Source organism: Elephantulus edwardii, unplaced genomic scaffold (genome assembly GCF_000299155.1).
Source record: "Elephantulus edwardii isolate Elephantulus edwardi_28Jun2011 unplaced genomic scaffold, EleEdw1.0 scaffold00270, whole genome shotgun sequence".
NCBI classification, from domain to species: domain Eukaryota; kingdom Metazoa; phylum Chordata; class Mammalia; order Macroscelidea; family Macroscelididae; genus Elephantulus; species Elephantulus edwardii.
The window spans coordinates 2,425,259-2,448,228 of record NW_006400020.1 but is presented as its reverse complement, the minus strand read 5'-3'; the positions used below and the strand labels follow the sequence as shown (position 1 = coordinate 2,448,228).

At 36.1% G+C, this 22,970-nt stretch overlaps 1 protein-coding gene across 1 annotated transcript in view; it reads left to right on the top strand.

Annotated features, from left to right (window-relative positions):
* The window catches only part of VPS13B (vacuolar protein sorting 13 homolog B (yeast)), a 387,771-nt gene that overhangs the window by 328,990 nt on the left and 35,811 nt on the right, over positions 1–22,970 (top strand). The window contains exon 22 of the mRNA XM_006900014.1: positions 9,134–9,368. Coding sequence (XP_006900076.1) covers positions 9,134–9,368 — 235 coding nt within the window. The remainder of the gene's footprint in view (positions 1–9,133; positions 9,369–22,970) is intronic.

The following is a 22,970-nucleotide window of genomic DNA, read 5'->3' as shown; positions in this document are numbered from 1 at the left end:
CCCTATGAACAAAAGGCCTGAAGCTTCTCTACAACTATCTAAGTTCATAAAATTTCCAGAGGCATGTTGTTTAGGAAGTGGATGTCCCCCTGCTTCCAAACCTGTCATAGAATGTTAATGGTTGAGTCCCCTGTGACACATAATGACGCAGTGCACAGCAGCTCTGACCCCTTCCCTGTCCCGAACCAGTCTCACTAATTCTGACACACCTACCCCAATTGCCCCAGTCACTGTATCAATCCATCTCATCTGGGGTCTTCCTCTCCTGCACTGTCCTTCCACCCTTCCGAGCATGATGTCCTTCTCTAAGAACCAATCTCTCCTGGCCGCATGCCCACAATAAGGGAGGTAGAGTTTCAAAATTCTAGCCTCCAAGGAGAGACTTGGTTTTACCTTCTCTAAGACAGACCTATTTCTGTTTTTGGCAGTCCATGGTATGTTCAAGACTCTTCTCCAGCACCACAACCAAAAAACATCTATTCTTCTTCTGTCATCCTTAGTCATTCATTGTCCAACTCTCTGAAACATAACAAGTAATTTAAAAGACCATGGCCTGAATTAGACTCACCTTTGTATCAAGACTGACATTGTTGCTCTTCAGGACTCTGGAGAGGTCCATGACAGCAGATTTTCCCATTGCCATTTGTCTTTTGATTTCCTGACTGCTGGTGTTAAGAGTGTTGATTGTGGATCCAAGCAAGCTGTAATTGCTAACAACCTCAGTCTCTTCTCCATCTATTATAGTGCTGCCAATTGGCCCATTGGTGAGAATCTTTGTCTTCTTGATGTTGAGCTTCAATCCATAGTGAATCCATATAGTCCTTGTCCTTTTTCAGCAAGTGTGTCAGGTCTTCTTCAGTTTCAGCAAGCAAGTTGTGTCATCTGCATATCATAGGTTGTTAGTAGTCTTCCTCCAATGCTGATGCCACACTCCTCCTCATAAAGCCTGCTTCCCGAATGATCTGTTCTGCATATAGAATGAAAAGGTATGGGGACAGGATGTACCCCTGATGCACTCCTATCGTGATTTTAAACCATGCAGTGTTTCCTTGCTTTGTTAAGAGGAGTGCTTCTTGGTTCAAGTATAGGTTTCATATAATTACGATCAAGTGTTCTGAGATTCTCATTTTCCTCAAGGTTAGCCACAATTTATTGAGAGCCACACAGTCAATTGTCTTTGTATAGTCAATGAAACACAGATATATATTCTTCTGGTACTCTCTGCTCTCTCCCAAGATCTATCTGACATTGGCAATAATATCCCTAGTGCCACTACCTCTTCTAAACCCAGCTTGTATTTCTGGTAGTTCTCTGTCAATGTACTCTTTGAGACTTTGCTGGATAATCTTTAGCAGGATTTTGCTATTGTGTGATGTTAATGATATTGTTCAATAATCTCCACACTCTGTCAGGCCTCCTTTTTTTTTGGAATGGGAATAAATATGGATCTCTTCCAGTCAGTTGGCCAAGTAGTTGTCCTCCAGGTTTTTTGGCACAACTTGGTGAGCGCAGGCAGGGAAGCATCTATTTGCTGAAATATGTCAATTGGTATGCCATCAATTCCTGAGGCTTTAGTGTTTGCTAAGTTCTTCACAGCAGCCTGAACGCCCTCCTTCATTACCATTGCCTCATGCTCATATATTGTTTCTTGAAATCCTTCTGTGTCCACCAATTCTTTTTGGTACAGTGACTTTGTATACTCCTTCCATTTTCTTTCAATGCTTCCTGAATCTTTGAAAACCGTATGTAGAGCAGAGCACACTTAGAATAGACTAAGAGACATATAGTTGACAAGATGAGGAACTCTGGCTTGGAATTTCCTGAGGAGAACATGGCCCTGGTTTTTGCCAAACTCATCTTTCTTGCTTTTTGCATTAAAGCTCTTGTTGTTATTCTTTGACATTTAACTTTTAAAGCACACAAGGGTCAAGCTGGAGCAATCTCTGAACACTCTCCAGCAGTTTCCAAGGCTGGAGCTGCAGTGGGAGGAGTCTCCTTATCTTTCTCATGCCTCATGCCATAGTGAAGAAGTCTCAGAGAACTCTGGTGATGGAGTCTGTAGCGAGTTGCACTGTTAACCTAAGCTCAGTGGTCAATTCATTGCCCTCAAATTGGAACTGACTCATAGTTGACCTTTCAGCTGGCAGAGTCACTGGTAGATTGAAACTTCCAGAGACCTCTGGTGGCATAGTCCAAAGACCACTTTTAACTCAGTTGCAGTGTTTCATCCCAAAGGAGGCATTTTTCTCACTGTTGAAATCCAGCAGCAGCTCCACAGAATAAAGATGGGCAGTTTCCTTTCCTTGAAACATTTATAGATTTCAATCGTACAGAGGCTTTTGTGAGCTGGAGCCAATTCTATGTCAGGGAGTTTTCTGAGATTTTGTTTTGAGTACTTTTCCCACTGAAATTTCTGAGTGAACCATGTAGTATAATGTACTATTTTATATAGAACCACCTTCTGCTAATACAAAACAAAATACCCCCAGCAACATAAAACAATCTACTGATGTTGATTTACTCTAATGTATGATGACACTCTTTTCTCCTTCCAAGGCTGTAAATCATTAAGGGAGGATACTGAACATCTCTTTTTCCACAGAGCTCCTGGTAGATTTGTGCTGCCAGCTTTTTGGTTAACAGCATGACACATTTCACACTAGCCATCAAGAATCCTTTTTTTCTGCTAACATAATCTAGTTTAGGGAACTGCCTTTCACATTCTGTGTGATTTTGATGAGTTTCCATCAAGATGTCTGAAAACACCATAAGCTTGGTAATCTAATCAATTAAAGTGGTTTTACCCCTAGGAATTTACATTTGGAGTATGATAATTTACATTTGAATCCCCATCACTCATTACTATCATATTAATTCTGACTCATGGTCACCCTTCATGAGATTTGTGAGGCTCCATATATTTTCAAAAGGAGACTGTATTATCACTCTTCCCTGGTTGTTGTTATGACTGTGACTTGTATTGATGCTGTGAACAGTAACTCGAAACTTTGGCCTTTCATGAGCCAATCTCACCATTTCTGACACGCCTCACCCCATTACCATAGTCACTATGTAAGTTCATCTCATCCAGGGTCTTCCTGTCCTTTGCTCACCTTCTACCTTTTCAAGCATGATGTCCTTCTCCAAGAACTGGTCCTTCCTGTCCACATGCCCACAGTGAGAAAGAATTTCCAAATGCTTAGCTCCAAGGAGCAACATGGTTTCACCCCTCAGAACAGACCTGTTAGTTCTCTTGGCTGTCCTTGTATGTTTAATGCTCTTCTCCAGCACTACAGCTCAAAGGCATTGATTGTTTTCCTGTCATCCAAAGTCATTATCCAGCTCTTAGATGTATAGTAAGCAAGTGAGAACACTGTGACCTACATCAGGCACACTTTTAGTCTCTAGACTGACATCGTTGCTCTTTAGCAACCTCTGAAAAGGTGTCTGCAAGCATAGTTTCCCATTGCAGCCCTTTTTTTTAATATTCTGAATGCTGATACCAAGAATCTTGATAGTGGCCCGAAAGTCATGGATTTGAACCTCCAACACTTTTTATTAGTTTCCTGTAAAAGGAACATTGGTAACATGGAGAAAGCCAAGTTTGAATTCTACCTGCTTCATAAAGGGGACCTATTCTTTTCAGTTCTATCTGAAGTATCAATCCAAATAGCTACATGGTCAGTCGTGCTAATCCTCTGCTCCTGTTTCTTTTACTATGAATTATTTGGTCCAATGTTTGTTGCCCATTGACTCAGACTTTCCTCACAGTTATGGGTTTATTAGGGATGTAGGTTGAGGGTTTGGAGAGATAAAGAATATCACCTAGTGAAAGTTCAAGTTTAGTAAACTCCAAGCCCCAAGCCAAGCCAGACTAACAGCAGGATACAATTCTGCATTTAGTTCAGACAGCATCTCAGTCAACAAGTGAAAGTCTCTGGTTCAGCAGCACAAATAAACCTCTGGTTTCCTCAGTAGGTCAGAAAGCTTTGTCTCATAGCAGTCACAAGTCAGCTCTTCATGCAGTCATTCAGAAGAAAAACATTTAACTTTGGCTTCATTTGCAGGGTTCTGTCAGATTACATCTTGCCACAATCTCTTCACAGTCACTCCACAGGGATTTTGCAGAGTGGAAAGCACTCTCTCATATTGTTCCCACAGCTATTGATGATTTGTAAGACCATGTGTCTGCAGTTGAGGTAGCTGGAGACCATGCCCCCAGCAGCATCTAACACAATGGATAGAAAAGCTATTTTTCAAAGTTCTAACACCATGCAGCTGAACATACAAGCACTAAACCAACTGTGACTCCTTGGAGCTTTAATGATTCTGTGATCATTCTACTTTATATGTTTGATGTCTGATAAACATCCTAACTATTTTCGAGAATAATACGGGAATATGCCACCCCCAAAAAAATCCGTGTCAACACCTTTATTATTTGCATACAGAAGTGCACTGAAGAAATGATAGTTATTACATGTTAGTTTGTTAGAAGGAGGAAGTTTCAGTTACAAGTCTAAATTTTTTTATCATGTCTTTCCTTGACAAATATTTATGGGAAAAGTGTTGACATTATTAATGCTTAGTGGTAAAGTATTGTGTTAGCAACCCAAAGATACACTTTGAATCTACCAGTCTGTGAGAGAAGGAGACAATTCTCCTCCTGTGAGATTAACTGCCACTGAAAAACCACTGGAGGGTCAGTTATGGGTTGATTCTCACTCTATGGTACACAACAACAACAGTAACAAAGATTCTTTTTTGAGGGGGCTTTTTGTTGTTTCTGCTGTTTTTTAAACTCAAACCTCAAGACCTCAAATTAAGTACATTTAGACTTCTACTGAATAAAAAGTCATGCTAAATATTTTTTATAATGTATTGAAAGTTTATAAAATAGGAAAACTAATTTTGGTGATAGTTTCTACATTTGAAATATAAAGAGATTACTATTAATTTTAATAGCCTCTATAACCACACCCAGAACTCACATTCATTACTGTCCCAGTCAAAACTGCCTCAGAGCTGACTGTGGTGTTAGCATAAAGTTGGCTTTTTTAGACGTTGCATTCGCTCTTTCTGGTCTCTAGCTACTTTAACTGCAGACACATGGTCTGGCAAATCATTAATAGCTGTGGGACTAGGATAAGAGAGTGCTCCCCACACTGTGAAGCAAAACTTGAGACTAGAGCAAGACTCTGGTGGCGAGATCGTGGTGATGATGGTAGAGAGACTGTGGCATTGCTGTTGAGAGATTCAAGTTGTGTTCTGAGACTTCTTGCATTTATCCTGGACATAGTAAAAGGTTCTGCTATTCTTACTGGATAATTAAGGGAAGCTTACTTATAACTGGTCTCAGGTCAACCTTGCTGAATGAGCAAACCAGAGGCTTGTTGAACCTAAGCTGTTGAACTGAAACCAGGACCTTTACTAATAAAGGATTTGTGTTTTGCTGTTAATCTGACTTGTTGGAGTAAACCTGCATTTGTATTGGGTGATAATCTTTGACTCCCCACTCTTCAATTTACATCACTATTAAATCCCACACTTGGTACCACAGTCTGTGAGTCAACAATGAATACTGAACCTCTAACTACTGATGTGGCTCTAAATGTACCAGCTGGCTGATCTCCAGGCTCTTTATCTGCTTGTTGCAGTGGGGTTCTTACTCCTCTGGCCTTTTCAGACATTCGTGGCCCTGTGCCCCCATGTCCTGTTTTCTATTTTTTTGTTTATTTGTTTTTTGTGCTGACCAGCCTATGCATTTCAAGGCTATAAATAACATACCTAGATGTAGGTTAACCCCTAAGGAGCAATATTCTACAATAAAAAGACCAAACATCTTCTGTAAATCCATTAGGTTTCATACATGGCTGAGGCCTAATGTAGATAAAACCAAAAATAATCATACCTATTACCATCAAATTGATTCTAACTTAAAGCCACCCTGCATGATAAAAGAGAACTACACCTTGGAGTTCCCAAAACTGGATATCCTTATTTTTTTTTTTTAAATTTTTTTAAAGCTAGATATCTTTATTGAAGCACATTGCTTTTATCTTTCTTCCATAGACTGGTGGGTTCCAGCCACTGGCCTGTTAGTTTGCTTAATGCTCTAACTACAGACCATCAAACTCTTGAAATAGAACCATCTCTATTACAATTCTTACTAGGCCAAGGACTACTTTTTTCAGTATGCACTGAAGATAAACAATGAAGTATTATTGGTATTACTATTGACTATTTATTTAAGGAAACATTCAGGTAGAATTTACTTTGTTTTTGTGTAAGTACTGTGATTTGCCATCATTAGAGATGAGGAAACTTAAGTCAAGGAGAGATAAAATAATTTTTCGAATGTCTCACAGCTGAATTTAAATCCATCTGCTTGAAAAGTTACTTATATTAACCAATTAGCTAGACTTGCCTCAGTGTGGTGAATAATGGACAACATGAATGGAACAATTATTTTTCTTATGTCAATATCTGCTACTGACAAAATAGAACTTTTTTTATTCATTTATTGAGAATCTAATACATGTTTGTCTTTATACTTAAGAGAGTAAACATAATAATTTCTCTTTATAAAGTTTACATTCTAATAGGAATCCTATCAGAATATTAGTATTTTAAACGCCTCTACTTTTAAGCTTTTTAATGACTGAATCAGTGTCTGTTACTTTTATGTATGTGACTTCTAGCTTAGCTGATAGGAGATTTTAAACAGTATCTGAGTGAAAGAAAGAAAAAGTGAATAAATGAAAATATATACTGTAATATTTAAAAATTTGTTTAGAATTCTTTCTCAAGAGTAAAGTACATTTATGTAAAGATAATGAAATTCTGCAGAAATTTTGCAAAGTAAAATTGACACTAACATTTCTAGATATTTGTTATTAGGAAGTGGGAAAGAATAACAGAAAATATGATAAAACATACAGGCATTTAAAGTTGTTTGTTCTCTGGTGGGTTAATAAACAATTTTAGATTCATGTATAGATAAGTCATGCCCCTCCTTTCTAACTGGGTTTGATCACAACTAGAACAAAACCAAGCACTCTCCCATTGCCTCTAGCCTGCCTATAGGACAGATTAGAACTACCACACTCGGTTTCTAAGGTTTTAAATCTTCAGGAAAGTGTCTGGTACATCTTTTTCCAGCAGAGTGGCTGGTGAGTCCAAACTAATTACCTTTTAGTTTGTATCCAAGCTCTTAAAACACTGCATCACTAGGGATCCTTCATCACAACTGTAACTAACTGCTATCAAGTCAGTAAATTCAAATAATGACCCTGTAAGGACAAGATAGAATTGCTTTGTAGAGAATCCAAGGTTGTAAACCTTAACTATAGCAGCCTTCTTCTTGCATGGAGGTGTTGATAGGTTCGAACTGCTGCGCTTTTGGTTAGCAGACCAATACATTAACTACTATGCTGCCATAAGGATATTAATTAGAAAAAGATAAGTTTGCTAAACTTGTCTACTTGGTTAGAGGGGCACAGTGGCATATATCTTTTAAAATGGCACATACATTTGGAATTTAAAAGTTATTTGTTAAAATAATGATGATAGGCGAGCTCTGGTGGCCTAGTGGCAAGAAGATGTACTGCAATCCCAGAGGTGCACAGTTCAAATCCACTAGATGCTCTGCTAGAGAAGGAGGAACAATCTCCTCCTGTACAAGTCAGATCTGATTTGATGGTACACACACACACAAAATAAGAAAATAAAAAAATTTAAAAATTGATGATAAATATTTCTTTTACTAGTCTCAGTATATGATACTTAGAAATGTACCCCTTGACCTGTTGGGAATCCAAATAGAGGTGGTTCTCCTTCAAGAATTTGTAATAATCCCTTCACTTTAACACATGAATATGTTCAATATTGGCTAAAGAACACGTTGCTACCAAAACTGAAATAAGATCCTTGAAACAGAAAGGATGTTGCCATGGAAAAATGAAGTAACACTCAGTGCAGCTGTGATGCATTAATGAATAGGATATTTTTTTAAAAGATCATTTGTGTTTGGTGTGGCTCAGAGGGTCCCAACCAGATGGTTTCCATGAACATAATCTGACCCCCGGCTTGAGGACTTCTTACTGGCAGATTACTTCATTTTCTTTCCCTTGGATTGTCAGATCCTTACATTAATGCAAAATTTACTGCTGTAGATTTATATTCAGTTAAAAAATCACTTAACATTTTACATTAAAAGCACAATTTTAGACATACAGTTGATAGCTATAGTATGTATAATAGATGTAACAGTAATTTTGGGCAATTTGGATTATATATGTTTATTTAGATGTGTGCACATTCATGTATACATGTTTTGAATAAGATGTATGTACAATATCTTTTTAAAATAGGTTGTATTTGAAAAGTTTGTCTTTTAAAGTTGTTAAATATGTATCATGTTAGTATACTGATGACAGAATATATATTTCTTAGGTTATTTAAATTTGCTAAGGTAAATTTTTAATTAGAGGAATTATGAAATATAGTGTAAAATTGGAAATTTTGACATAATTTGTTGCTTAGAACAAATGTGTGTGGATACATGCATGTATTTAGAAGCATATTTACCTAATTACCTCATGTTATTAAAAGTATTTTACAGCATAACATCAGTACCTATGTTAAGTGATAATTGATGACTCATAATACTTTAATCATTGGCTGGTGATATAACCTGAACAATATTTGTCTTATATTTTTGTTTATAATGTAAAAAAAGAAAGCTAAATTCACATAGGTACAGATTATTGAAGTTGGTTGGGTTTTTTTTTTTTTAATTTAGAGAGTAAGAACAATAAAACATTAGTATATTCTAGGATCTGAGCAGATATTAACAAAACCTAGTAACCTGCTGAAAAAAGAAACCTGTTTTCTTTTAGTTTTTGGAGAACACATTTCTAACTCAGTCATGTGTCTTAGAAAGAATCGTTATATATCACTGTGCCCTTTTGATCAAATTTGTAAATCTTAATGTAAATAGGGCAGCATCTTATACTGGAATTTTTTTCCTCTACTTTTTTCTATCTCATTTATTCTATATTGTTTTAGGACATCCCTCCTTTTTCTCTAAAATTTATTCTCATCTAAATATTGTCATTCTGCTTTTTTCTAGCTTGAAGTTCAGTCTTGTTGCATTTTCATTCCAAATGACAGCCTGCCTTCTCCAAGTACAATTGTATCTGGTGACATTCCTGGCACAGTAAGAAGTTGGTACCATGGACAGATCAGCATGCCAGCAACTTTAGTCCTTTGTTTGCCTCAAATAAAGATTACAAGTGCTGGCCATAAGATTATGGAACCTTTACAGGATATCCCATTCATCATCCCACGACCTGTCCTTGAAGAGGGTAGGTTTTAAAAAAAAATCTTATGGTTCCTATAGGCTAATATTTTCAGTTTAATTTTTTAAAATATGCTATAAACTCTATAAATGTAAAGAAGTGATAAGTATAGAACAGGCTTCAGGTCTTTTGTTCACAGAGTTGCTATGAGTCGTATTCTACCTCATGACACTTAACCACTGCTAAATGAGTCTAATGTTGTTATATTTTGGAGGTATGTTCTTCTACATTGTACATTATTCTTTGTAAATTTGCTGTACTGAGGTAATCTGGTTGTGTTATGATGCTGAATCTTGTACCATTGGGGTGTCAAACGTCAATAATTGTTTCCCAATGTGGACAGTGTTTGGTGGAGCTCCTAGCTGTAAAACAAGTTTGGAAGCAGGAGTGGCACCCACTTCCTAAACCACATGCCTATGGAAATTCTATGTACTTGGAGAAATGACAATAGCTATTGAAAGGAATTAGAATCTTTTGTTCATGGAGTCGCTGTGAGTCATGCTCAACTCAATGACAACAAACAACAACCACCACCATGTTGTTGTATATATAAATGAGTCTTCTCAATGTAAGACAATAATTTCTAAAGTAAGGTAACTATATGGTGCCACTTATTTTGATCATATATGTATGTATGTTGTTCTGTACCGTCAAGTTGAAATTGACTCATAACTGACCCTCCAGCAAGTTTTCACATGGGAGAAGATTGCTCATCTTTTTCTTGTGGAGCAGCTGATAGATTCAAACTACATGCCTTTGGGGTAAAAATGTATATTGTCCAATCAATATGATACAGTTTAATCACTAAAATGCTAAATTTAAAGTTAACTTGTGAAGAAGTTGATTCTGAGATTTCCTTTAAACTGAACTAAGAATGATACATGGTCAGTCTTATTAATACATTATTTCCTCCCCTACACAATTTGTTCCAATATTTTTTGTTTTTCTGAACCAAGTATATAATTATATGATAATTGTAACCATGCTTCTTTCTTCAGTAAATACTTGATTTCTTTCTTTGCAATATTTTTAGGTGCAAATTTATACCATTTTGAACTTTGACATATTTATCGCAAAAGTATGTGAACCTGGAAAAGTTTTGAGTCAAAAAGTAACTAATGTGGATCTATATTTTAATAACAATCCTCAGTTTTTGACAGTGCTAAACAGGTCAACACCTTGTTCATATTATTAAGATGTAAGTGTATGAATCTAATATCATCCACATTACTACACATACTGTTACGGAAAAGCAGATACAGTCAGACTTTGATGCTGCTTTTAACTTTCTCTTACTTTTTACTGAAATAACCAGTGCAAGTTATTTTTTATTTGTTAGAAGTAAGTATGGTTTTTTTAGAAATCAATTGTCAGGCTTTGCAGTAATGTGTATCAAATAAGAAGCACTGGAAAACGGATTCGTCTCTAGGACGATAGCATGTTTCGAGTGGTATTGAAAGCCGCACTGATGGATATGTAATAATAAACATATCTGTTATTAATATGCTAAAAAAATCAATTGTCAGTGTTTAAAATCTCAGAGTCCTTAGGTTTAGAATGAATGTTTTATAATTTTTCTTATATGATCTTTGCGTTGTGCAAGAAACTTTTATCTAGCATATTAGACATAGCCTTTTCTTATATTCACTTTTGGTTACAGAAAATTCTTTATCATAAACAATTAATGTGTATTACAGAAAAATATCCTAGCCTCAAGGCAATGTAAGTTGGGGAAAATGAGCTACCTTCTTTTATTTTTTTTTAATGTTTTACTATGGAATAATTTTTGTAAGCTTAAAATGTTTATCTGTGATTTTGTTTTGTTTTTAAACTCATAACAAATCTTTAAATCAACTTTTTAAAAATAAATTTTTATTTTATACTGTTTTGCATACAAAGTTTGTATACATTGTTTTTCACACCAGATCTTTCCCATTTCCTTTATCCATCTTTGCCCATAGCCCTATGATTATCCACTCCGCCCATCCTCACCCTTATGCCCCTACTATTCCTCTGCCCGGTGGATCCTCATGCCCATTTTACTAGTTTTCTGTTTCTATGATACTGATCTTTATAGTATTTGTCCTTATGGGACTGAGTTAGTTCACTTAGAATAATGCTCTGCAGTCCCCTCTCCCCTAAAGTTATGTAGTAATTTTCAAAATCATTGTTCCTGCATGCTGCGTAGTATTCCATCATGTGCATGCACCACATTTTCTCAATCGGTTTGATTTGTAGTTGGACATTTGGGCTGTATCCATGTTCTTGTGATGGTGAATAACACTGCTATGAACATTGGTGTACAAATCTCCATTTGTGTCTCATTTCTAATTTTCTCAGGATATATTCCAAACAGTGGAATTGCTGGGTCATATGCAATCGACCAACTTTTTTGAGTTATAATTTGTATATAATAAAATTCTTTTTTTAAGGTATATAGGTCAGTGATTTGTACAAGTGCATCTGTCACCACTGTTGCAACTTTAGCAAGGCAATATCACTTGAACTTTTTCCCATTTACCTTTTTCTCATTAGCCCCTGGCAACCACTAATCTGCTTTCTTCTATGATGTTGCCTATCCTAGATATTTATATACATGTAATCACATGATATGGAGGCTTTTGTTACTGGCTTCCTTCACTTGGCATTATGTTTTCATAACAATGTCATGTTGTAGAATGTATGAATACTTCATTCCTCTTCTTTTTTAGCTGAATGATTTTTGTTGTTGTTATGTGCCATCGAGTCACTTATGACTCCTAGCAGTCCTGTGTACAATAGCTCTGAACATTTTCATATCCTGAGCCAGGATTTTTAAAAATTTCTTTGGATATTATGAATAATGCTGGTATAACTATTCTGTACAAATTTTGGGGTAAACATGTATTTTCACATCTCTTGGGTGCATACTTTTATATAAATAACTTACATGTTACATATTTAACAAACCAAGTAACCTCCTTTTCTATTAGTTTCCTTTATGCACTATGTACATTGTACCTTTAGTGGGAAAAATACAGTGTATACTTTGGAGTGGGACTGTTGGTTTATGTTGTTACTCTTTGCTTAAGCTTCTGAGGTCCTGTCAGACTGTTTTGTAAATTGCTGTCTTATTTACAGCAGTATTTGAAGGTTCCAGTTTCATCACCTTCTCCATTACTGCATGCTGCTGCTTTTGTCTTTTGATCATTGCCATTTGGTGGGTGTAAAGTGTTGTCTAACTAGAGTTTCAGTCTGCATTTCTCTAATGACTGTGAGACTAGAAACTCATGGTGTACTCCATAACATGACTCACTACTAATCTAAAGGCTGTGTGTTTGAATCAACCAGCTGATATGCAGGATAGAAATGTACAAATCATTTTAGAAGTAGTATCAAATATATAGTTATTATTCTGGAATATATGAAATTTTTATTTGAGCTGAGAGCTAGATAGTAGATAAAAATGACAGAAGAAGAATTGATGGCTTGAAACTGTAGTATTAGGGAAGAGTACTGAATATATTGTGGATTGCCAAAAGGACAAACAGCTATGTCATGGAGAAAGTGGACCAGAGAGCTCCTTGCAGGAAAAGTGAAAAAGCTTATCTCACATGCTTCGGGCATGTTACTAGGAGATGCTATTCCTTGGAGAGGGACATTGTGATTACCAGGGTCGAGGGATGGTGAAATAGAGGAATACCTTCAACTGGGTGGGTTGATAAAGTGCCTGTAGCAGTGTGTGAGATGCTGTGACGATGGCACAGGATAGAATTTGGATCTGTTGTTCATAGGGTTGCTATGAATCATACTTGACAGCATGTAACAACAACTGCTTGTGAAACACAGAGAAATAAAAATGTTAATAATTTAAAGTGTAAATGAACTAAATCCTAAGAAATTCTCGTCAGCAATTTCATTTCAGGTGGTTATGAACTGGAGATACCCCTAACCTGACAAAAGAAAATATAGCAGTTTTGCGCTTCTGGTGGCCTGGTATATAGAGTTACACTGTCAACCGCAAGGTGGTGCCTGACTGAGTGTTTGAATCCATCAGTGGCTCCTTTGGAGAAAGATGGACAATCTCTTCTCCAGATAGAGGCTGTTTTTATTGTTATATTCTGTTCAGCTGACTACGACTCATAGCAAACATATAAACAACATCTGCTGTGCTTGAACCTATTGTTACAGCCAAAGCATCACTCCTTCTTGAGGGTCTTCTTCTCTTTCTGTGACTCTCCACTTTCCCTGCAAGGACCAATCCCTTTTGAGAATAAGCCCGAGGAATGTGAGACAGAATTTCACCATCCTCGCTTCTAAGGTCCACCCTGGTTGCACTTCCTCCAAGATAGACTTGGTTTTGGCAAGCAATGGATATTCAGTACTGTTCTCCAGTAGCACAGCTCAAAGTCAACAAATCTTCTTCTGTCATTCTTCACTGTACAACTTTCCCATGCATACAAAGGGATTGAGAAGACCATATCTTAGGTCACACACACCTTACTCTTTAAACTGACATTGTGCTTTAATACTTTGAAGAGGTGCTTGTATGCAGGTTTTCCCAGTGCATCACATGTCTTGATTTATTGACTGCTATCCCTGTGAGAGCCACAGCCTCCAAAAACCTACTGAAGATTTGGCAGTGAGTCACTTCTGACTCACCGTCAATGACTGACAGACTCTGTCAGTGGTGTCATTACCACCTCTAGGTCACTAGAAACAAAATTCATTGTTGGAAGTTTTTATGCAATTCAGGTAATGAAATTTCAGATTACAACTTCTTATGAGAGCTTATTCAAGATTCTGTTTTCTTGAAGAGTTTTTGAGAGTGCCTTATTGAAAGAAGGGCAGTCAATTTATTTGTAGTTTATCATAATGTTAAGATTATCATCATAGAATTACAAGCTTACATCCAGTTAGTCTCTGCATTTTGCTCTGGCCCTGTGTTTTGTTGTCATTCAGCCTTAGGGAACAAAGATAGTTTTACCACCTGAAATGCTGCAAGATGTTTGTTCTGTATCCTCTGAATTCCTGAGCTCCTCAGATCTTGGATAATACTTATTGTGGAGATGCTTCGAGGCCACAGCAGGTCAATGGGAGAAGGATGAACAATCTCCTCCCATGTAATTAACTGCCTCTGAAAATCTGCTGACGGGCCAGCTATGATTTGTTATTATTGTTATATGCTGTTGAGTCGCCTGTGACTCATAGCAACCCTATGTAAAATGGCTCTGAAGCCTGCCCTGTCCTGAACCATTCTTGACTCCCACACACTTACCCTGTTACCCCATCAGTCCATCTCATTCAGAGTCTTCCTCTCCTGTGCTGTTCCTCTACTCTTCCCAGCTTGATGTCCTTCTCCAAGGACCTGTTCCTCCTGGCCATGTGCTTAGAATATGTGAGGCAGAGCTTCAAAATCAGAGCCTCCAAAGAGAAACTTGATTTCACTTTCTCCAAGACAGATTTGTTTTCTTTGTGGTCCATGGTATGTTCTCCAGCACCACAACATATATGTGTGTGTGTATATGTATATGTGTCTGTGTACATGTATATATGTCTGTGTATATATATATATGTATATGTGTGTGTATATATATATATGTATATATATACACACATACACTGCATATGTTTATATAAAAATGCTTTGGTCATTATATATGTTATAAATATATTTATAAATATACTTTACATTTTCTTCATTGTTACTTGTTTTTCTCATGAAAGTAAATCATCTATGTTAATGAAGACATTTATGCATGTGATGGTTTTAAAGATGTGACAATAGCATGTCCCTTTCCCCCAAAAGACTTAAAGAAAAGACTGTTATTTCTTCACCTTTACTACTTAATAATCTTTTAAAATCTATAATTTTCTTAAAAAAACTCTAGCAAACTTCTGCTGCTTTTGTATAAATTGTTTTCTTCTCAGTTTGCTTTTCAAATACATTCTGAGTGACTTTAAGAACTACAGAAGACTCCATCTTTAAGGCATCAGATGTTATTATATTCTCTGCTTTTTTTCTAGAACCGAGTTAGACAGCAACTTAGTTTATTTTGAACTTTTAAAAAAAGAAATCACGTACCAGATGTAGAGGGCTAGAACCAAATAGAAACGTCCAAAGTCTATTTTTCATACTCCCTAAGAGAATATACAGTGACTATATAATCAACATTGAAATAAAAAGTCGAAACAATTTTTTAACCATATGGTAACTCTCATTGACCAAATCTACTCAGAAGAAAGAGCATTTTAAAGAGATTTGGATCCTGTTTAAATATTGAAAAACTGTGGAAGTTGACTTCTTTTGAAGGGCTAGGAATGTATTCCTATTTCCCTTAATTTTAAAAGGTGTTTTTAAAAATATTTGTATATAACCCTTTAATGTATACTTGTAAAGAGTTATTTCCTCTTTACTGTTACACCTGTGTTTAAATAAAGAATCTGGGGATCTATTAATTCATTTACCACTATTCAACCATTCTTCCAAGTTTCAATGCCACACCTACATTTATTCTCCTTTTCAAATATGTTTAAGTATTTGAACCTGTATAGGGTCTGATAACATGAATTTGAATATATTTTTAGAGTTTTCTCTCTCTCCTGTATGCATTTTCCACTTTAAACACTTTAGTGGTATCTCTTACAGCATAAAAAATAGTGAAAAAGTCCCTTAGCTCACTAATAGAATGCTCACAATCTGCGAGGCTTCAATTCAGTTAATGACCAGTGCCATCTCAAGAGCAGCTTACTCATCTGTCCAGAGAGACTGACACATCATCATGCTCAACAGACTTCACCAGAATTTACAGATGAAGACAGACTAGAGTAGTAGGCCAGTCATAAAAAATGTGAATCACATTGTGACCTGAACCTGTTGTGTAAGGGTTCCTCACCAGGCAGGGGACCACTTGCTGACATTTAAGGACAAAAAGAAGTAGTGGAATAATCTGTGACTTGAAAGATCAGGGAAGTAGAAGAAAAACTATGTGGCAATATTTTAATGGAAGAAAATAATAATGTTTTTTTATTTATTTTCTAATTATATGCTTGATTATATTGATTGATTTTCTACTGTTGAAACATCCTTACTTACTGATAATTCTAATCCCACTTTGTCATGTTAGAGTTTATTTGATTTGCTATTGAATTCAAGTCTATTTAGTTGAAAATTGTTATGTCTATATTCATAGAGGTTATAGATATCTCTCTCTCCTCTCTTGTCCTCTCTCTCCCCTCTCCCTCTCTCTTCCCCTTCCCTCCCTCCTCCCCTCCCCTCTCCTCCCCTTCCCTTCTCTCTAGTCTTAACTGTCTTTGTTATCAGGATTATGCAGGATTTATAGATTCAATTCCTTTCTTTCTGTGCCCAAATATTATTGATATGAGCTTCCTTCAGTATTTGTTGGACTTCACCTGTGAAACAGTCCAGGCTAAGGCTTTATTTTTCTGTCAGTAAGTTTTGTGGTGTTTTTAGGGAGTTTTTTTTGGAGGGGCATTTATAAAACTTACTAAACCTTTTTAAAATAACTACTGTTTATTACCTCTCCAGTCTCTTCTTTTGGATTTGTTCCAGTTTTCCATCATAGTTTGCGTTCATATTTACCGGTAACATGTTGATAAACATTAGTCCATTTCATTTTTGTTTTCATAGTTTTTAATAATAACAGCTGGAATCTTTGTTGGAATACAGCTTTTCATAGTATTCATTTGGTTCTTTTTTTGTCACCCATCTAATTTCTTAACTGAGTTAATTGCTGCTTTTGTCATTTTAGTTTAACCAGTGACTTCCTGATTTTATTCAACCTTTCAAAAAACCAGCTTTTACTCTTAATAATTTGTCTCTTTTTTAAATTTTTTTGTTACCTGTTTGTAAACATAGAATCCTGTGCTTGCTGTTATTCTTTTGTTGTAAACAAAAAAAATTAACTTAAAACAATTTACATAAAATTAAAATTTATTGGAAGACAGCTGGTGATAAAATGAAGTGAAGGATTGAGAAACAATTTTGAATGAATATCATATTCTTTTACACTGTGGATAAAGTTTGCACTCTTGACAGCTTCGCAGGAGATGAATACAGCTATTTGCTTTTGTAGCAATTTATTGTTGTAGCTATAACAATTAATAAAATCGTAAGGAGCAGATTTACTTTGTCATATGGAGTCACTGTGGGAATTGATTTGATTGTACCCAAAGCAGCCAAAGCAGTAGTTCTTTTGTTTAGAACATAATGACTCCTTCTTAGTATGTGACAATAATTTTTATTTAAAAATCTTTTTTATTAAAAATATATTTATTTGGTTCTGGTAGTTATGAAGAGCATGTATTTAAGTAAAATTTTTAAAATTTATCTTTCTTCTAATTCTTTTAATTCCTGAGAAAGTTAAGTTTCCTTTTTGGGACATTATTTGTTTATTGTCCTGCAGCTCTAAGTTTACATAAAAATTCTAATTAATTGAAAGCAATTACTAAATTTTTTTATACACTGAGCCACAAGAGATGAGTTTCCTAGACAGCCAGGATTTTCATACTTCCAGTCTTTTATGTTTATAAAAATATTTTGGCACATTATATTTATTTCTCTGCCCTAAGCAGGAAATCTGGTACAAAATTTAATCTTTAAAAAATACTATCTGGGATTATCATTGTGACTACACCTAAAATAAAATAAATAAAATGGAAAGTTTTTACTACTATCACAGAGCTTTCTCAATATCATCAGATATTGAGAAGTATAAACTTAATGCTAATAAGCCTGGAACATAATACGCATATTCATAGATGAGAAAGTTATTTCACAATCAAATTTAGATAGCCAGTATTTTTATATTTTTAAAAAATTTCCTAAAATTTCATTGTAGACTCTTCTTCCCTCATCTGAAATCCTGCTCAAATTTGCCCTAGCCCCTTTTCTTGTTTTTCACATCTCTCTTCTCCCATATCTCTGTCTCAGACTTGCTTTGTCATTTATTGTAAGTGTATTCATTATAATGATCAATATAAGAGAACACAGGATCTATCTTTCTTACAGAGTGGAAGAGTTAATAAGAATGGTTTTCAATCCATTCACCTACCTACATTACTACAGATTATTTGTAAGATAATGGATAGTATAACTGGTCATTTTGCCGCTGAGACTGTATCTCCCCTTTACTCAACCCACCTTGCTCACATGGACTTAATCAGAGTGGTTTCCCTTTCTTGGCTGAGACATGTTGATACTTTTAAGGGTTTTGCCAAGTACTCTGCTGTTTTTCTCTATACTTACACTGTCATACTCCACCTCTCCTTACTACTTTTGTGACTATATTACCAAGAGCTGATAGCTGTTTTCTGTGTGTTTTTACATGGTGCTGTCTCGGTATTTAGTATATTCAGTAGAACCTGTGAACACTGGGACCAATGTGAAGTAGAAACTTATCTGAGAAGGAAAACACAAATATTTTCTACTAATAAGAAGTGATAGGAAAAAAATGGTAACACTGTACTCTGTAAAAGGCAGAAGACTTGCTAGATCATTGCTATCAATTTTGGCTTTCACTTGGCTTTTCTTTCTTTCATCTGTCTCCCTCTTCAGTATTATCAGAACATGGGTTGTGTTTCCATGCCTATTACCACTTAATGTCTCTGTTACCTACTCAGTCTAGCCTTATCCTTTATTCTGTTACTACTAACTTTATTCTTTCTTTACCAAATTACTTCTTTTTTGCCCTCTAACGTCTATCATTATGTATTTATTAAGAATTTGTAGTGTCAAGTGATATACTAATTCCTAGAGACAATTAAGTGAGTACTCGTTAATTGGAGCTCTAGTGGTCTAGTGGCAAGAAGCTGCACTGCAATTCCAAAGGTTCCTGATTCAAGGCTAGCAGCTGCTCTGCTCTCCTCCTGTGCGATTAACTGCCTCTGAAAATCTGCCCGAGAGGGTTAGCCGTGGGTCCAGAGGGTTAGCCCTGGGTCGGTTCCAACTCTGAGGTACACCACCACCACCACCACGACCACAACAACTACTACAACAACTCATTAATTAATTTAATGTGTGTCCTCTGTTATGCCAGATTAATAAACAAAACGGCAAATTGTTTGCCTGTTGTCATGGAGGGCCTGTTGATATTGACTCTTAAATCTCATCATCTAACCACAATTTTTTTTCTTTTTGCTCAAGATCTTTTATTTTATGAAATCTGTTTATTCACATTATGATTTCTTCTCTTTTAGTGCTTTTTGTGAATTTCTTAGACCTTTTACTCATTACTGACTCTTTCTGTTTGGATATAAAGTATATTTAAATATTGCCAAGTACCATAAAGTGTGCCTGTTGGTGAATACTATCCACATACATACCATATATTGTTGTTGTTGTTGTTACTATGTGCCATCGAGTCGCTTGCGACTCATAGCGACCCTGTGTACAACAGCCCTAAATTCTGCTCTGTCCTGTGCCACTCGCACTGTCTCCGACACTCCCATCCCGATTATCCCAGTCACTGAATCAATCCACCTCATAGAGGGCCTTCCCCTCCTGCGCCGTCCCTCCACCCTCCCAAGCATGATGTCCTCCTCCAAGGACCGGTCTCTCCTCACAACATTGTCCAAAGTATGTTAGACGGAGCCTCAGAATCCTTGCTTCCAAGGAGCCACCCGGTTTAACCCTTTCCAGGACGAATCTGTTTGTTTTCCTAGCAGTCCATGGTATTCTCAGTACTCTTCTCCAGCACCACAGCTCAAAGGCATCAATTCTCCTTCTATTCTCCTTGGTCATTGTCCAACTATCTGATGCATAACAAGTGATTGTGAAGACCATGGCCTGTATCAAACACACCTTAGTCTCCAGAGAGACACCATTGATCTTAAGTACCCTGGAGAGGTCCCTAACAGCAGACTTTCCCATGGCAATGCACCTTTTAATTTCCTGACTACTGGTGCCAAGAGTGTTGACCATGGAGCCAAGCAAACTAAAGCTGTGTACAATCTTAATCTCTTCACCATCCATCCTGATGCTGCCAATTGGTTCAGTGGTGAGAATCTTTGTCTTCTTGACATTGATCTTCAGTCTATATTGGAGACTGCAGTCCTTGACCCTCTGTAGCAGGTGCTTCAGGTCCTCTTCCGTTTCAGCAAGCAGGGTTGTGTCATCTGCATAATGCAGATTGTTCATAGGTTAGTGGTTAATAATCTTGAAATCTTGTTGATCTCAGACACTTTTATACACCAGAATATCTATTCAGCAATTTGGTCATTAATGATTTCTCCCCTCATCCTTGGCTTCATTTTTTCTCCTCTCTACAATCTCTTGTTTGAGAAAGTATTTTAAAGTGCTTTCCTTTTTTCTTGTTGTTAAAAAGCAATTTCAAATTCCTCTCCTTTTTCCTATATTTGATATGCATTGAATCTGTTTTATGACTTCCCATCAGTCCTCTGCTACATTTTAACATCACCAAAAAGACCTTATTTTAATTGACCCTATCCAACTTCCCAGCCTTCATTGCTTGTCACTCTCTTCATTATCCGTTATTCAACTCACCCCTCGTATTCTCTGCGTCCTTTGAACCAGTACAGCTATTTATCATGGAACATTGGCATGTGCTCCAAATAAGGCTTCCTTCTGATTTCCCATTGTTCAGGCTCTAGGGTATTTCTGTCAGGACTACTATTCGTTGCATTCCATTCATCATGTTTCTAACCCATATCTTAATTTTTAGGTGGTTCTGGTGCCGTATTCCATAGTCACTTGTGCTACTAACCCAAAGACCATTCAGCTCCAGTGGTTTAAACCCACCAGCTACTCCATAAGTAGTGTCCTCCAATTATGATTGGTAGCTTCACAGTCTCAATGGAGGGTCCCTATAAGCTCCAACATGATGGGTTGACATAGTGACTGCAGCAGTAAGCTCAAGTGTGTTGGAGAGGATGAGGATGTCACAGAAGAGCACAGGGTTCAGGTGTGTGGTCTATACTTGACTTAATGGCACCTAACAACAACAAGAAGATGAGTCAAAACTGACTTGAGGACAGTGCGTGTTCTGTTTTGATTTTCTATTTTTAATGCCATTTGTTTAGCACCTGATTATCCTTCTAGGATGAAGTAGCTGGAGCCATAACTCAGTTCTTTATTTTGTTGTTATCACTCAGCACATTTCATGTCAGAGAATAGGAAGCTACTACATATTTGTTAAATAACTGACATTAACTTCTAACTCATTTTAGAAATAATTATTTATTACAGTAATGAGGAAGAAATTTTAAAATAAAAAAGTAAGCTTAAAAGCTTTCTTCATATTATTAATTGTGGGTGATGAAAAAAGCTCTCATTATTATAAAATGAAAAAATAGAACATTATATAAATGATCAATATAACCAACAAGATTTCTAGTTACTGATTTGAAGTTTCTACTATAGTAAACTTGGACTTCTGAAGTTCAAAATGAAGTCTTCTTTGTTGAAATGTGTCATCTGATTTCAATTGCCAGAAAAGGGAGAGATGATCTCTAATGTAGCCAGATTCAATGTGTGTAGGGTGTTTGGATCAGAATCAACATCTTGAGTTTCATTAAGGAGCACTTGAAGCAAGGCTTGCAGATGTAATTTGCTACATCCATCTAACACCTCCAAGCAGATGGGTTTCTATGCTATGCCTAACAGAGGTTTGTTTTTTCTTCTTTGAAAGAGTTGCCTATGACTTTAATAAAATATTTTGACAGAAATGGAATATTGAGAACATTTATAAATTAAAACTGCTGTTGTTGGATTTGGGGTGTTTAAATAGAAACTGATATTAAAAATAGTTCATCGATGAAAAAATATGAGAGCTATTTATTTTTCCTTTTACTCTTATTCTTATGTATTGTTCCGCTTTAGATTATTGTTTATCATAGTTTGATGACCACAGTATAGCTAGAAAAATAGTGAAATTCTGTTGAAGTTATTTTGTTTCCACTTTAGCTGAGTCTGACACTAATCCAGGTGTGTTAACCTAAGAGAGAAGGAAACTCAGAAAAGAATGCCAATTCGATACTGTTTTTAAAAACTATCCTATATTTTTTGCAAATAAAGTCAAGCTGTTAAGTTCTCTAATGGTAGTTTTTATAATTGCTTTAGTTATTACTGTGTACTCATCAGCTTGCATCCAGTCTATTCCATTGTTTGACTAACCATTGACATTGAATTGCTTCACAAAGGACTGAGTAGAATTGCCTCAAAGATTTCCATAACTAAAACTTTATGGTAACATACTGCCACATCTTTGCTTGCAGAGTGGCTAGTCATTATGAACTATGACCTTTCAAAGAGCAATCAAGCACTTAATTATTGTGCCAATAGGACTCCTACACATTGCCTGAAATCCTTGAAAATGTACCTTTTTTTATGGTGCAGTTTGAATGGAAGTTTACAAAGCATATTGGTATTTTATTCAATGATTCATAATCGATTTTACTTCATAAATTGTGAAAGATTCTGTTTCATTCTTGGAGAAGTCTTTTGATACATGTAGCAATGTAATTTTTAGAATATTTCAATTTTCTGCATCATTCTCTGTTGAATGTAAATTTTTTGGATATATTTTATAGTCTTTATGCAATAGATTGCCTTAGTTTGCACTGATTTTGTTTTATAGTTGTAGGTTTTAT